General features: G+C 36.7%; 1 protein-coding gene across 1 annotated transcript; it reads right to left on the reverse strand.

The window, feature by feature from the left end:
* Nucleotides 1–1,290: 1,290 nt before the first annotated feature.
* Nucleotides 1,291–10,126, reverse strand: LOC106961183 (purine nucleoside phosphorylase-like). The gene is made up of 6 exons (XM_015054734.1): nucleotides 9,999–10,126; nucleotides 7,684–7,853; nucleotides 7,478–7,581; nucleotides 6,163–6,338; nucleotides 4,275–4,465; nucleotides 1,291–2,046 (listed from the first exon to the last, which is right to left on the reverse strand). The coding sequence occupies exons 1-6, from the start codon at nucleotides 10,016–10,018 to the stop codon at nucleotides 1,817–1,819; spliced, it is 891 nt and encodes a 296-aa protein (XP_014910220.1). The 5' UTR covers nucleotides 10,019–10,126; the 3' UTR covers nucleotides 1,291–1,816.
* Between the last annotated feature and the right edge of the window lie 4,523 nt (nucleotides 10,127–14,649).

The raw sequence follows: 14,649 nt of genomic DNA on the forward strand, positions 1-14,649 counted from the left end.
TGAACTGTTAGACGCTTTTCTGTGACGCAGGAAAACTGATATTTTCTGTAAGACTGGAAACAATCAGAGCTAAACCATAAGGAGGTTACAAGCCTCCCTTCACAGCGAGCACAGCTGCAGCCTTGAACTTCACTAAATTAGTACATTTTGTTCGGACACCTGGAGCTCCTCCTTTCAGCTCATGAAATTCCCAGGACCTTGTATGGCCATAATAGAAAACGGAGCGTCATGGAAACTTTTTTCCCCCATCTTGAATAAGAAGCAACGGGATATAAACTAAGAAAGATAATCGAAACAGAATTAGAGTGAAGTGCCCACGAGATCAAGCTGGAGTTTATACACCGCAAATAGTTCTGGTTTAGTTTCTAGTAAAAACATCTTAGTACACTTGAAAAAGACAAAACTAACTTCCATGTAAGTTGTCAGTAAGATATAGACGTTTACTTTAAGTAAATAATTCCTTATTATTGATTTAAAAAGTACAAGTTCCACTGGCAGATTATGGCACCAATGACAAAACATATTTCCCAGGTATGGGTGAAATAATCTGGCAGTGGGACTATTACGTTTTATAAAACATTTCAGAATTATTTACTTAAAATAAGCTCCTTATCTTGCTGAAAACATACCTGTAAGTGAGTTTGGTCTTATTTCAAAGCTAGTTTCTAGTTTTCCTAGAAACTGCATCAAAAACATTTGGTAGATTTTGAGTTTTTGAGGTGAAAATAAGGAAAATAGAAACAAACCTGAAGATTCATTGTAATTGCATAAAAATGATTTTTGGCACTTTTCCCAAAAGGATAAAGTAGTTTTAAAAGACAACATCTAAACTGTTTTTGGAGACGTTTCAGATGCTTCAGATACAAAACATATTTTATTGGAGCCGAGTACAATAAACGTGTACAAAACAAAGATGACTGTTGAATTCAAAGAAATAGTTAATCATTATTTTTGTTGCATTTGTTGCCATATTAATAATATTTTGACATTTTTTGTATGATTCTGTTTACTTTTGATAAAAGAAGAAATTTTCCTGTCTAACAAAAGCATTAAAATTTTGAAACATAAATAACTTTTGGTCTTGATGGTTTCAAAGTAATCTACAAAATCAAAAACTGCAAATAAGTTTTGAGTTATAATATTTGATATTATAGTGTATGATATCAAATAGAAACCACCTAAATCTGTAACTTAACGTAGGTAGTGACTAACAACTGCTGCAGAAAGATGCACAATTCAACATTTTCGACCTTACATAAGAGCTAAAAAACTTAAATTTGAGGCACAAAATCTCTTTGATTCCAGGTAATTTATTAGAAAATTGAAGCCATGATTGTAAAAATAAAGTAAAACTGACAAATACTCATTGACCACATTTAAATACACTGACGGTCGCGCTGTGTAGGCTGTGTAGACTTAAAATAAGTCTCTAAACAACCCGAACCACCACATAAATACATCTCATAAATATCTTAGTTCCTTTTGCATCTCACTTTTACAATTGTCAACATTTCAGACGTGCAGTGAGTTGTTCCACTTTGTACCGATATTAGGGAATGTTACAGCTTTGACAATAAATAATTGTAAAATAAAGTTACAAAAATGCTGAATTAGTCAGGTGAACACAGTGCAAAGCAGCACAGCAGGAATCTGTGAAAAACTACAGTCTGTAAAACTCAAGTATGAAGAGGAGTGTGTCAAAGTCGATTTGTTCAAACAGTATTTGACTTATTTTAAAGTAACAGTCAGAAGAAGTTTTTTTTCTATTACTGTTCTCGTGGTTTAAAACTGTAACATTTACAAATCGTCGTCGGGTTTAGGAGTTGTTCTTGTCTTCGTTCTCGTCGTCGTCGATCCGGGCCACCATGGTGGACACCAGAACCTCCATCTGCTTGGCCCTCAGCTGGCCCGTCTCCAGAACCTCGTCGTGGTTGGCTTTCTCCCGGCTGTCGTAGTCCATCACCGCCCGGTTGCTAATCAGCGACATGGCGAAGCAGCGCATGCCGGCGTGGCGCGCGACGATCACCTCGTGGACGGTGCTCATCCCTGTGGAGAAGACGAGGAGATGAGTCTGATTTATCAGTACCAGACCTTTTGGTGTCGGCGCGTAGGAAGGTTTGGAAAAGTTTTGCTTTCAAAATCGCTAAAGCTTTCTGCTCAATTTGCAGGCTGGTCATGATACCAAGTTTTGCTAGACAATAAATTCTCTCAGAATTATTAGTTCATTGCAACGATCCACTTCTTTCACTTCAGATATCTGAGGTTTAGTATCGGCCGATACGATCCGATACAGGAAAACATCGCTGAACTGACTTAAAATGTTTCTTTACTTAAAACAAAAATCGTAAATAAAATGTGAAATAAAAATCACACACAACTGAAACCATAAATAAAATGGATTGTGAAGTCTCTGTTAATAAATTTGCCCTTCATCAGAATGGAAATTATTGACCTCATTTTAACTTATCATGTGATTAATTGATTATTGTGACAGGGTTATTATTGTGCTGCATTAAGGAGCACATTAATAATCCTACGCTCTTGGAACATAGAGTATTGCCCCTCCTCCACCTATTTCTGTTAACCTGCTGAGAGAAGGTTAGTCAAATATTTCCTTTCCTTAGAAAAAAAAGTTAATGTGTAGAAAAAGTGCCACCCTGCCCCAACCTGTTTCTCCTTACTGACAGTCAGCTGGCTAATAAAATGTTACTAAAGTTTCAGCTCACAACATCTGACTGTTTAAACTTTAAACGGCCCTCTGATCGTAAAAAACAGACATTTCTGTGTGAGAAATGATGGTGTGCAACTTTCTACGTCTGCTAACTGCTTCACCACTGAAGCTTTGCATACTATTTTAGCAGAATGCACACTTTATGATTACTGTAACTAATACTATATTTAACATGTACTTACTGTAAATGTTTGCTAAAGACTTTATATCAGAATAATTACAGTAAATTATATTTTACACTATTTGCCTGGAGCAGAAGCAATTTGTAAAAAACTAATTACGTGATGAAAGAGTGTGAGAGAGAGAGAGAGAGAGAGAGAGAGAGAGAGAGAGAGAGAGAGAGATTATGAATACTGTTTGAGGAATATTTCACTGAAGGCCCAGGCTTTTAGAGTCATGCTTTCATTATAATGCCTATTTTTATCTCCAGTATTTTTGTCTGTATGCATTTTGTTTCTGGATGATCTCATTTCCTGGAATGCTTCGTATTTCTTCCTGCCTTTGATTGTCCAAACTCTGCTTCCTGTATGGACTCATTTTATCAGAGGAAATACTTTCAGACGCCTTATTTAGCTTTACCATGTGGACAAACTGCAAAAAAATAAAAATAAATAAATAAATAAATAAAAATAGACATTTATCCTCTTCTGCAGCAACTATTTGCTTTCTTGAAGAGCTTTTGGCTCAGTCAGCAGAAAGATGGGTTTGAATCCTGACCTGAAGTCTTTCAGCATGTGGTCAGTATTGCTAATTAATCTCTCCACTTGCCCATGAGTGTGAGTTTGTGTATCTTGGTGTTTTTGGATCAGCTGATGAATTTAACTTATTTTTTTTCTCTTTCTCCTGTTTTTTTGTCACATTTTGAAGTGAGTAACGGTTTGTGATGCAGCAGCATGAAACCCAAAATAACTTCCTTCCTGTCTTCAGATTCTAATCAGGACTGTATTACTGGCAGGCAAAACATAATTTCATGATAAAAAAAAAGAAAACATAAGTGTTTCGCAGCAGCAACTTTCATAATTGCTACAATGCTAATCTGTTAGCATTGTAGCCTTCATCTGAGCTTACAACATAATCAAGTCCAGAATAATTCCCATGATGCAGTTGGGTAACTGCTCTGTTAAATCCTCTTTTGAAAGCATTTTCTTGCACGTTAAATTTAAAACATGACATTAAAGAATGCCTCTGGTCCCCAGTGCAGCACGGCATCGCCTTCCTTCCTTTCGGCCGGCTGGATTGCTCCAGGGAGTGTGTGTTTGTGTGTGTTTGGTAATTCTGGACATGTCACAAACTGAATCTGAACACAAACACTGAGGATGTTTGTTGACCTTCTCCTGACCTCTGGCTCTTTGACTCACGCAGCCGGAATGGTCTATTTTACTTGACCTCCTTGTTTGTGTGAGTGTTTCTGCACACACACATAAACATAACATCTCTAAAGGTCCTCACATTTGCACAAGCAGCTGTGTTGTGTGAGTAAGGATTTAATCACACTGTTGAAATGAAATCTCAGAGTCTGAATGTGTTTGATGCAGTTACTTACCAACAGCGTCGGCCCCCAGGCAGTGCAGCATGCGGCACTCGGCGATGGTTTCGAAGGACGGCCCTCCGATGACGGAGTACACGCCGTCCCGCAGGAAGTTGCTGAAGCCGAGCTCGGCCGCCACGTCGTGCGCCAGCTGCTGCAGCTCGCGGTCGTAGGCGTCGGACATGCAGGGGAAACGGACGCCAAACCTGAAGGCGAGAGGAAAAACCTTCAGCCGCTGGTAGAAAGTAACAGAACAGTGACTCAATGCTGGAATCTTCCAAGATGCAACAATGTAATAATGTAACTTCTCATTTGACTTTATTCTTGTAATATTATAACTGCTGATGTTCCAGTAAAATAAAACCTACGCCAGGAAGACAGTCCTCTGGATTAATGTAACTTATTGTTCAGTAAAGAATGCAAAAAATATTTAATGAGAAAACTGGCCTTGATGAATAGTTAGTAGGATGCTCCATTACTACAAATAAAAACATAAAATTACGAGAATAAACTTATGTGAGAAATATGTCATAATATTACAAGAACAGTTGAAATAACAAGAATAGGGTCATAACATCATTAGAATGACATCATAAAATCACAATAATCAGATCATAAAATTATGTGAATAAAGTTATAATAATACGACAATAAAGTCATAATATTACAAGAATAAAGTCATAGAATTTCAAAAATGAGGTCTATAACATGAGAATAAAGTCGAAATAATACAAAATTAAAGTTGTAAAATTATGACTTTATTCTCACATTATTCTGACTTTTCTCTTGTAATTTTATTTACAGCTACAGCTTTTAATAAGACGTCCAAAATTGAGTAAATATTTACCGTATACATTAAATAAAAGGGCATTACTATGTGGTTACTGAATTATTACACCATAATTACCTGGCACTAACACTTTACACAACAAATTTTAACAGTGGATTAATTTTGTTTAGTGTTGGTTTGGGGTGCGGCTCAATAAGTGTCATGTGATATCTGTTGTTTTCTTGGCTCCAGTATCAAAAGCTTATTGTGTTCAGCTGGAGAGGCAGGTCATGTAGGAACTGAAGAGGAAGGCTATAAACAAAAAACAATCTCATGTAGAAGGGAGAAGCTGGAGTAACTGAACCTTTTCTCAAATGACAATGAAGTCCTTATATACTTGAAACATTTTGAGAGTCATAGGGAGTTACAAACATGTTGCAAGTCGCTCCAATCAAAATAAAAAGTGATTTAAGTTAATAATGTGCAACCAAGTTACAAGTATGCATCTAGAGCTGTCAAACCAAAAAGTTGTCACCAATAGAGCACAATTAAATACAACAATAGCTTTAAAACCTCAATCAAACATGTGAAAACACAACTTACATCCTTAAATTTACTCTTTGTTCCTTTTTTATAAAGTGCTCCTTGACCCAAAACCAACCAAAGAACAGGATGTTGAGAGTTTCAAAGGGCTAGTTATGCAGCCAAATAAAACTTAACATAGTTATAAACCAGTCCCGGACTTTAATCCGTTAATCCCAATTAATTCATTTAGTAGGTTTAAATATTCAAATATTTTAATTTAATAAATCACATTTTTTGTTTACATACAAAAGTTCCAGAACCTTTGTACTTGTGTACAATCTGATGGCGAATAACTTAAGCAACAAATTAAAAACAATAAATATATTTGATGCTGAGCTCAAATGTCTATCTATTTAATTATTTAGCAGCAGAAGGGGTTTGTGAATTGAAAATGTTGCTTATTTAGTTGACTACATGATTTTCAACTGAAATGCGACTAATTAATTAGAGACCCTGCAATAAACTTGATTAAAAATTGAAATCCCACTGCCACTCTGAACAGAAATCCTCCTCAGTTTCTGTTTGGGTTCGTCTCTGGCCTGCAGCTACCTGTCGTCGTTGGGCCCACAGAGCGGGTTGACTCCAGCAAAGCCGGGCATGTTGATGTGATCCTTGATGATCATGAAGTCTCCCACTTTGTAGTCCTGGTTGAGGCCTCCTGCAGCGTTGGTCATGATCATCGTCTTCACACCCATCAGCTTAAACACGCGCATGGGTAGTGTAATCTGAGTTGGATTAAAACAGACAATTAATCACTCTTAAAAGTGTCATTATTAAATGTTATCAGAACAGAATGAAAAATCTGAGATAAGTAGTGATGACCTCAAAAGTAAGAGATACATTTTTAGTAAAATTCGTTGGTCTTGTTGTCATGGGAATGACACATAAATTCATCTATGTCAAGGATTTTAGGTTAGGGCTGCAACTATAAATTACTAATTGAATAATCTCTCAATTATTCTGACAATTAATCAGATGATATAAAGCTCAAAAAATGTGGTTTAACATATATATATTTTTTGTTTACAGAATTTTAACCAAGTGACGTTAAAACTGACACTTGAGAGGTTTTTGGGTAGAACAGAACAGACAAAGGTTTTTTTTATACCTTCAAAGCTAAATGTATATATTTTTAACAGTTTTGCTTAGTCACAACTCTGTATGCGTTGCTCATTCAGTAAATGGCATTTTTTAAAGTCTATATATTTCAGTTATTGATTAATCAACTAGCAAATTAGTTGACAGTTATTTCAATAATGGATTCATCACAATTAATCCTATTAATCGTTTCAGCCCTAGTGTTGATGATACTTTTCAAATGTTTTAGCTCTAAAACTGACTTGCAGCAGTCATGCCTCTGCATTAGTAATGCAAATTATAGATTAATAAATCAATCTAGTTAATTGAGCTTATTGATCGACTAACAATTTATTACTAAGCGACCATTTTCTTAAAAACCAGTTTTCTCTTAAATGAAAAGGGTCGACAGTCTTTCCATAACATAATGGGCAAAAGTTTTCATAATATTTTGGATTTTAAAAAAAAGAATAAAAAAAGAATATTGTGAAGCTTCAAGAGTTTGTCGAGTTTTTACATTTCAAAACGGAAGGACATAAAATGCATTTTGCATCCCACAATGGACTCTGTTTGGACTGTTTCTCCTGTTTTGATATGCCCCGCCATCTTTATTTCAGTATAAACTGGCTCTGCTTAAGGATGACCAGCGGCAGCCACAACACTGAAAGAAGGTTTACCAAGACGTTAATAGTTAATCCATTGGAACTACTTTTAATCTAATAAATCATTAATCATAAGTCGATTAATGGATCTTTCACCAAAGCACCATGTTTGTATTTTTACTCACCTTCTGGATTGGGTGGCCCTCATAGAGGTGGAACCTGCCCTGCATGCAAACACACGGCTTCCCTTTTAGTGTCCCAAACACCAACTTGCCAGCGTGACCGCGCACTGCAACACACACGCGTGATGTTAGACCGAACTGCTGTGTTTTTATTTTTTAGCATGCAAGTGTTAGCAGGTGTTTCTTTCTCCTCCCTTTGCTGCTCATACCTGTGCTGTTGGGGAAGTTGGGAATGTCACAGTACTTGAAGACCTGCGGATCCTTGAGCATGTCGGCCAGCGCGCTCAGGCCCGATCCGCACACGATTCCCACGGTAGGTCTCACCTGGGTGTGTTTCAGCAGCCAGTCAGCTGTGGCTCTGCACTCCTCATAGCTTACACTGAGAAAGGGAGCAAAACAGAGATAAGCAACGCAGATTGTAACAATAAGCAAATTCTTCAGCAGGATCAGCATGTAATGCTTGAAATGTCCCAAATACATTACAGTTTTTCAATTCCCAACAGTGAGGGAGCGATTTCACATCCTTCTACTGTATGCTCAATAATGCTCCACTTACACCACACACAGCAAGCCAAAACAAGGAAATGAAATGAGTCAGAGGAAACTGTACAGGCACTGGCTTCAGATGAATGCCTTCCCTGCGCTTTGGAAATATTCACAAGAACATATAATCAGACAGACAGTAGTAGGGACAGGTTATATCCTGTCTGGCTTGTTTTATTGCATAAAATAAGGGTAGGAATGACAGCAGAACAAAATAACACTGTAAATCTCATGGGGAGACTCACTGTGACTAAAGCCACAACTATTTTCAATAGTATTTCATGTTATTCGTGATGAATTTGATTTTTCCTACCAGGTGATCAATTCTGCAGGAAAGACAAAATGTCAAAAGGGCCCCAAATATGACAGCGACTACAAAATGAGTCATTTCTACTGTTTAACACACATTAAAGTCCTAATTTAAAAATCAATAGAAACCCTTTTATCTGCTTGTTACCCAACTGGAACACTAAACAATAAATCTTCTAACCAAAGATTTTAATTTGTGATTGCCATAATTAAAATAATAATAATAAAAAACTATTACAATCAACTTGTTTTATGTAACACAACAACAAATGAGGCATAAAAGTATAATTTGGGTTAATATGGCCAGAAGAGTGACATGGGAAAGAATGAGAGGAGCTAAATACTTTTGGACTATTTTGTTTTGTTTGTCTAATTCCTTTCACCAAACATTTAACAATAACAAAAGGAGAAAACAAACAGTGTTAAAGACTGTTAAAGGATTGAAATTAATAACATTGTTACTCTCGTAAATTAGTAAGCCCTTTAAAACATAAGAGTTAACATGATTTGTAAATGCCAACGTACGTTTTATTTTATTTTTTAATAAATTAGGACAAAAATGTTGAAACTGACCTTAATCATGTCTCTCTCTTATTTTATTTTTTTTGCTGAGAAAGGAATTAGCAAAGTGGTTGCCTTCTTCCAATAAACAAAAAATGTGAAAGCTTTTTGAAGTTTTGGATCTACAATGATTCACACAGTTTTCCTTTCCTACAAAGAAAACTGTCTATTTTCATTGTCTAATTAGAATATTTCATAGTTTGTTTATTGTTGATTTATTGTTTATTTATTGTTATTGTCTCAATAAATAAAAGTTAGGCCACAAGTTCCTGATGATTTTGGCCCAATTAACAAAAAGTTGGGACACCCTGTCCTAAACGTTTGATGTTTCAAAACTTTGGACTTTCAAAGATGTTAACTTCCCCATATTGTAGTCAGTTTTAAAGCCATTTTTGGATCTTAAAACATTTACTCTACATTTATTGTAGCATTTGAGCTGCTTTATGTTGCACCTGAACAACATATAAAGTCATCTAACAGCAACATGTTGCCTTTTACACCAGCTGTGACTTTAAGCTGATTGATTAAACATTAAAAAGTAATAATCAGATCTAAATATGTTATTGTTTCCTGGCCCTTCGGGGTCGATCTGTCTTGTTTTGTTCTGCCTCCCCCATCCTGAGTGCTACGTGCTCTCAGTCACCGACAGATTCTTTGGTGATTGATGGAGGCTGAGGAACCCAATTGACTCACAGCGGGGGGCTCTGCCAGCTCTGACTGATTCGCGGACTCCTTTGTGCCACATGTGGCCGGATCTGGCACACACAGAGGGCGGGAAGACAGCGAATACAGAAGCTGGTACTGAGTCGGTGGGTTATAGCTGACGTATACCGGTAGAAAGATGGCCAACTGCAATCGATTCACGTGTTGAGCGGTTCAGAACCGAACAATTCCGAGATTTACCGATTTCGAGGGTACGTCTTCCGTCACTTCGCAGATGTATTAAACCACAATCAGATTTAAAAAAGCACAGGAGGAAAGAGTTAGATCACTTTCTGAGATGATTAAACTTAACTAATGGTTTATCACTGAGCGCTTACATCTCGTTTAGCTTATTGAAACTGTTAATCAGAACCATGTAGGCTGGTAAAATAATAACTTTTTCGCTCACCTAAATGTGCTCTGAGACATGATGAAATGTGATGATGAGTTCAGCAGGTTGTTCCGTGTTTCGTTGTGTCTTCCAGCGTTGTTTTGGTTTCCTGATGGAAACCGGTTTTTAGATGCCTCCACCCGCTCCGGTCTCCCCCACATTGTACGTCACATCCAGCATAATAAAAGAGAAGGCATGACGACGTAACTCTGTCCGCCATATTGTGAGTGGCAAGTTCATCTTAGGACTAGCACAGACATGGCTGAGAAACCAGTTCACTTTAGTTTATATTTCACAACACGACATCACAAGGCACTTTGCAAAGAAGTAAAAGTCGATTCAATCCAACCATACATCCAATTGATCCTAGTTATCAAACACTGCGGTCAAATTCAGCTTATTATTCAAATTAGTTTTAAAAAGTAAAGTTTTCCGTATTTACTTCTGGATCAGAACACACCAACCGTAGACAATTGCCTGCATTGTACCATTGACTTTGCAGCTTAAAGGTCCTATAGAAGCACAACAGCCTAAGCAGCATAAGTGTAAACTTTATCAGAAAGGAAAGTTTTAAGCCTGGCCTTAAAAGTAGACGGTCTGCTTCACAAACTAAAACTGGGAGCTGGTGCCATATATACACACATACATAACAAAATACAAATTGACCTTACCTTACCTCAAAAAATACTAAAGCACAAAATAATACCATATCTTATTTTTGTTGTTATTATTATTATTATTATTATTATTATTATTATTATTATTATTATTATTATTAGCAGTAATAGTAGTAGTACTAGTAGTAGTAGTATGACAAAAGACTTGGCCCTTATTAGGATTTAGTGCTCACTTAGCAGGCTAAGGTGCTACCTAACTCCTGACATTCAGAGTTACTTTTATTTATCTATTTTCTTAGGACACATAAACAGCTTAAAATCTGAACAACAAAAGAACATGTGAAGGTTTTGATGGTCTTAATAAATCAAAATGACCACACAGTCACACATCTTGACCTAAAAAATGGGAACAAAAGTGTCTTGAATGGCTTTTTTCATACATTTAAAAAATGATGCCACTCAAAATATGGCGACGAAGCCGCTACCCTTAAGGTTGGGTTCTCGTGCTGCATCTGCTCTCAGAAATCTATTTGATTGGTTGAGGTGTAGGCGCTGTACCAGGAACTCATTTTTCCCCGAACTAGTGGTGCATTCAGGAACGTCTGTAAAAGTTACAATAGGGTTACTTGTCGATATTAATTACCGCATAAGAAAAGGTATATACAGAATTAAACAGGTTGTGACATTATAATATGATCTTTGTTAAGTTGGTGCAATAAATTTTCTGCTGTAAAAACATGCAGCCCAGAACTTATATAGACGTTTAGTTATATGCTGAACACGATAGTGAAGGCAACACAGGAACGCATGGCGGTGTTGCCCTTGGTGCTGATGCAATCGCTTCTCACTAGAAAAAAAGAGATTTAAAACGACCAAAATCCCAAAATAGGCAAATCAAATAATGATTTAAAAAGTTAAAAAATATTGCAACTTTGGAAATAAATCACCTAACTGAGGTAGCTTTTTTTCTTCTTCTTTTTGTTAGCCCAAAGTAATTTATCTCCTTTTACTCTTTTTCAGATTTCAGTGAAGGGAAACAATTTAAAAGAATATTAAAATATGATGTTATTCACACTTATTGTTGAAATATCCCGTTTGTGTTCAGCAATGGGTTAATGAAATAATGCAAAGCTGGAGGGATAATAAAGTGGGTGGAGACATTCCATTTTACTCACTCACTAACCACAAGCATAGATGTTCTTTTTTAATACGTCCCCAAATGTGAATAGGAACAGCTCCAAGAATCCATCAAAGCAGGAATTTGTCATGGAATATGAGTCACTTTAAAATGTACGGGATAAGACAAAACAATTATACTAATGAAACACAATCTATCTCTTTTAATTTTTGAAATTGAAAATGTTTCAGCAGAAATAGTAATCACAGTAGGTTTTCCCTAAAACACCAGTAATCACACCAACTAACTGTGACAGAAAAGTTTGTGCAAAGTGCTTTTCACGCATCCACATTGCAGCTAAGGTGCAGCAGAACTTTTCTCATTTGGTCACTTTACAACTAGAAACTTTTAATAATATAATACTTGATATATTTTATTTGGATTTCTGTGATAAGGAAAAAATAAACAGGTTTTGCCAAATTCTTTTAAATTTTCTGTATTTGCCTTGAGTTAATTCATTTTTATTTAGTTTCTTTGTTTATTCTTGTGTGTGTGTTTTTTGTGTAGATTTGTATTTATTTTCTTAGACTCTTGTTAAAATCTGTGTCTGAAAATATTGAACAGAAGGTTGAATATCTTTCCCAGGTCCCGTGCTTCATTTGCCCAGCGAAGCAGCACAGAGCAGCCTCTGTTTGACTCTGGCTGTTATGTAACTGCTGATTTATATTCTCAGAGTTTAGCTGTTGTGTATTCTCCTGAACCTGCTGCTCTCAGACTGCAGACAAATAGAGGAAGTGTCTCCAAAGAGGGAAGTTTACACAGAGAGCCCAGAACAGATGCAAGCGGATATTTCTGTGCACACATAGCTTTTCTGGACTCGTTTTTATTCAACATATAACATGTAGTGAACCTTTATTGTAACTTTATCTGCCTAACTGAATCTGTGAAAAGATGCAAAAATCCTGCTTGCTTAATCTCCCTTTAGTTTAATCTAGGTAACCTTTAAAAGTTTTTTTTTTTTTTTAATTACTCTCCAGGACGTCTTATTCATTATATTTCTACCTGAATGATACACTCATGACAGACTGGACCAAAACCATAACGAACAGTTCCAACACCTTCTTGAATCTAAGAAGGAGGCTCTGAGGAGTAAAGAGGAGATGCTAGTGAACTAATTCCTAAGTGTATTTATTGCAACTTCTGTTTGTGATTATGTTAATTTGATGTTGGAATACATAGAGTAGAAAAATACAATTTTAATGACTTGTCTTGCTTGTCAAAGTTAGCACCAAAACAAATAGCAAGTCCAAAGGATTTTCACACATACTGTACAATTTATTACCAGTAGGAATGTGATTTCAATCTGGAGAGACTCAGACAGAGAGAGGGAAGCAGTTAAAAGGGTTTAATGACAAAAATAACATGAAAATAAACACAAGTTCTTTGGCGATCAGGCCCCGGCCGGGGACGTCAAGCTGGACTTCGATAAGCTCGATGAACATTCCTGATGCAGCGAGGGAATGTAAACCCCCCGGGGCCTGTGCTGGTGGCGGCGGTCAGAGGATGATGAGGCCTGAGAGCCGGGAGCTGAAGGTGGAGGTGGGGTGGCGGTGGGTTGATCGGGGCTGGTAAGCGGAGGAGGCTGGGAGTGAAGGTCCTTTTGAACCAGAGCCTGGATGATGATTGGCTGGAGTGAGGCTTGGACCTGCGTTGATAGGTCCGGGCTTTTCTTGTTATGTAAGAAAGTTTGGCAGTTGATCGCGAAGCTCATATCACATCAGAAGTCATTATTTGGGAATTCGGCCTCAGGCAGAACCGGATCCAGGACAACTTTGGCCAAAGGGACATTTTTCATCTCCAGTCTCTTTGAGGTTTTCTTCACATGGGAAACCTGTATGAACCTGACATGTGAGAGCTGAACCTGATCCTGTAATTACAGCTATTTTCAACTAAATCTTCAATATACTTCAAAAACAGCTTATCCACTAATACAAAAACACATGTCTTGACACTCTAAAAGCAAACAAGAAAACTTAGACAACTTGGTTCGAGCAGCAGGGGTGTAACGTAACAATACTTAAACATCCAGTATAGACTTTATATTATTTGGAGCTTACATTACACTGCAAACATTGGTATAAGTTACTGGATCATCAGCAAACAGACGCATGTTTCAATAAAAAATATGGGTTGAAATCAGCTGCAATAAAAATGAAATAGCAGTGGGCAGAGAACAGATCCTTGTGGAACACCTGCTGACAGCTACAGAGCAGCAGATTTATGTTTTGTATGTAAACAACAAAGAAATTGAAACTTTTCTATCACATGACTGCATCTTTCAAGAAAAACTGAAACCAGACAATTAAGGTATAACATTGTAGAATATTTCATTGAAATCATGGTGAGAAAATCAGCACTGACTGACTTCCCTGCTCTGTTTGATTAGTGTGGCTCACAGTGACCTGCAAGCCGTGTACTGCAAATAGAAGATGAGGAACATTTTGTTTTCACTCACCTGGGAGGCCAAGAGGCATAAAATACATTCTGAATGTTTGATCTGAAATTTCCTCATAACAAATGTTGCTTTCGGGCACAAGTACAGACTGTGAGCTTTAGAACCTGCAGGAATGCCAAGAAATATCAGAACGAACAGTTCTGTTTTTGTAAAAGTCTTACACTGCTTTTTTTTTAACTTCATTTTTAGTCCAGTAACAGACCATTTCTAGATCAATTATTTTTATTATTTTAGTTGTTCAGACAATTAAAAGGGCTCACAGACTCAAAGAATAAGTCTGTGACAATTGCTTTGTCAGAAAATAAAATTTTCTGACAAAGCAAAACAAACAACAAAGCATTTTAATGCATCTTTAGTCACAACAAACTGTCACCAAGACTCAATTTATTCTTTAATTTTTTATTGACTGTATGAAAAATG

This window comes from Poecilia latipinna, unplaced genomic scaffold (genome assembly GCF_001443285.1).
Source record: "Poecilia latipinna isolate Pla-1442-1.1 unplaced genomic scaffold, P_latipinna-1.0 Scaffold1275, whole genome shotgun sequence".
NCBI lineage: Eukaryota > Metazoa > Chordata > Actinopteri > Cyprinodontiformes > Poeciliidae > Poecilia > Poecilia latipinna.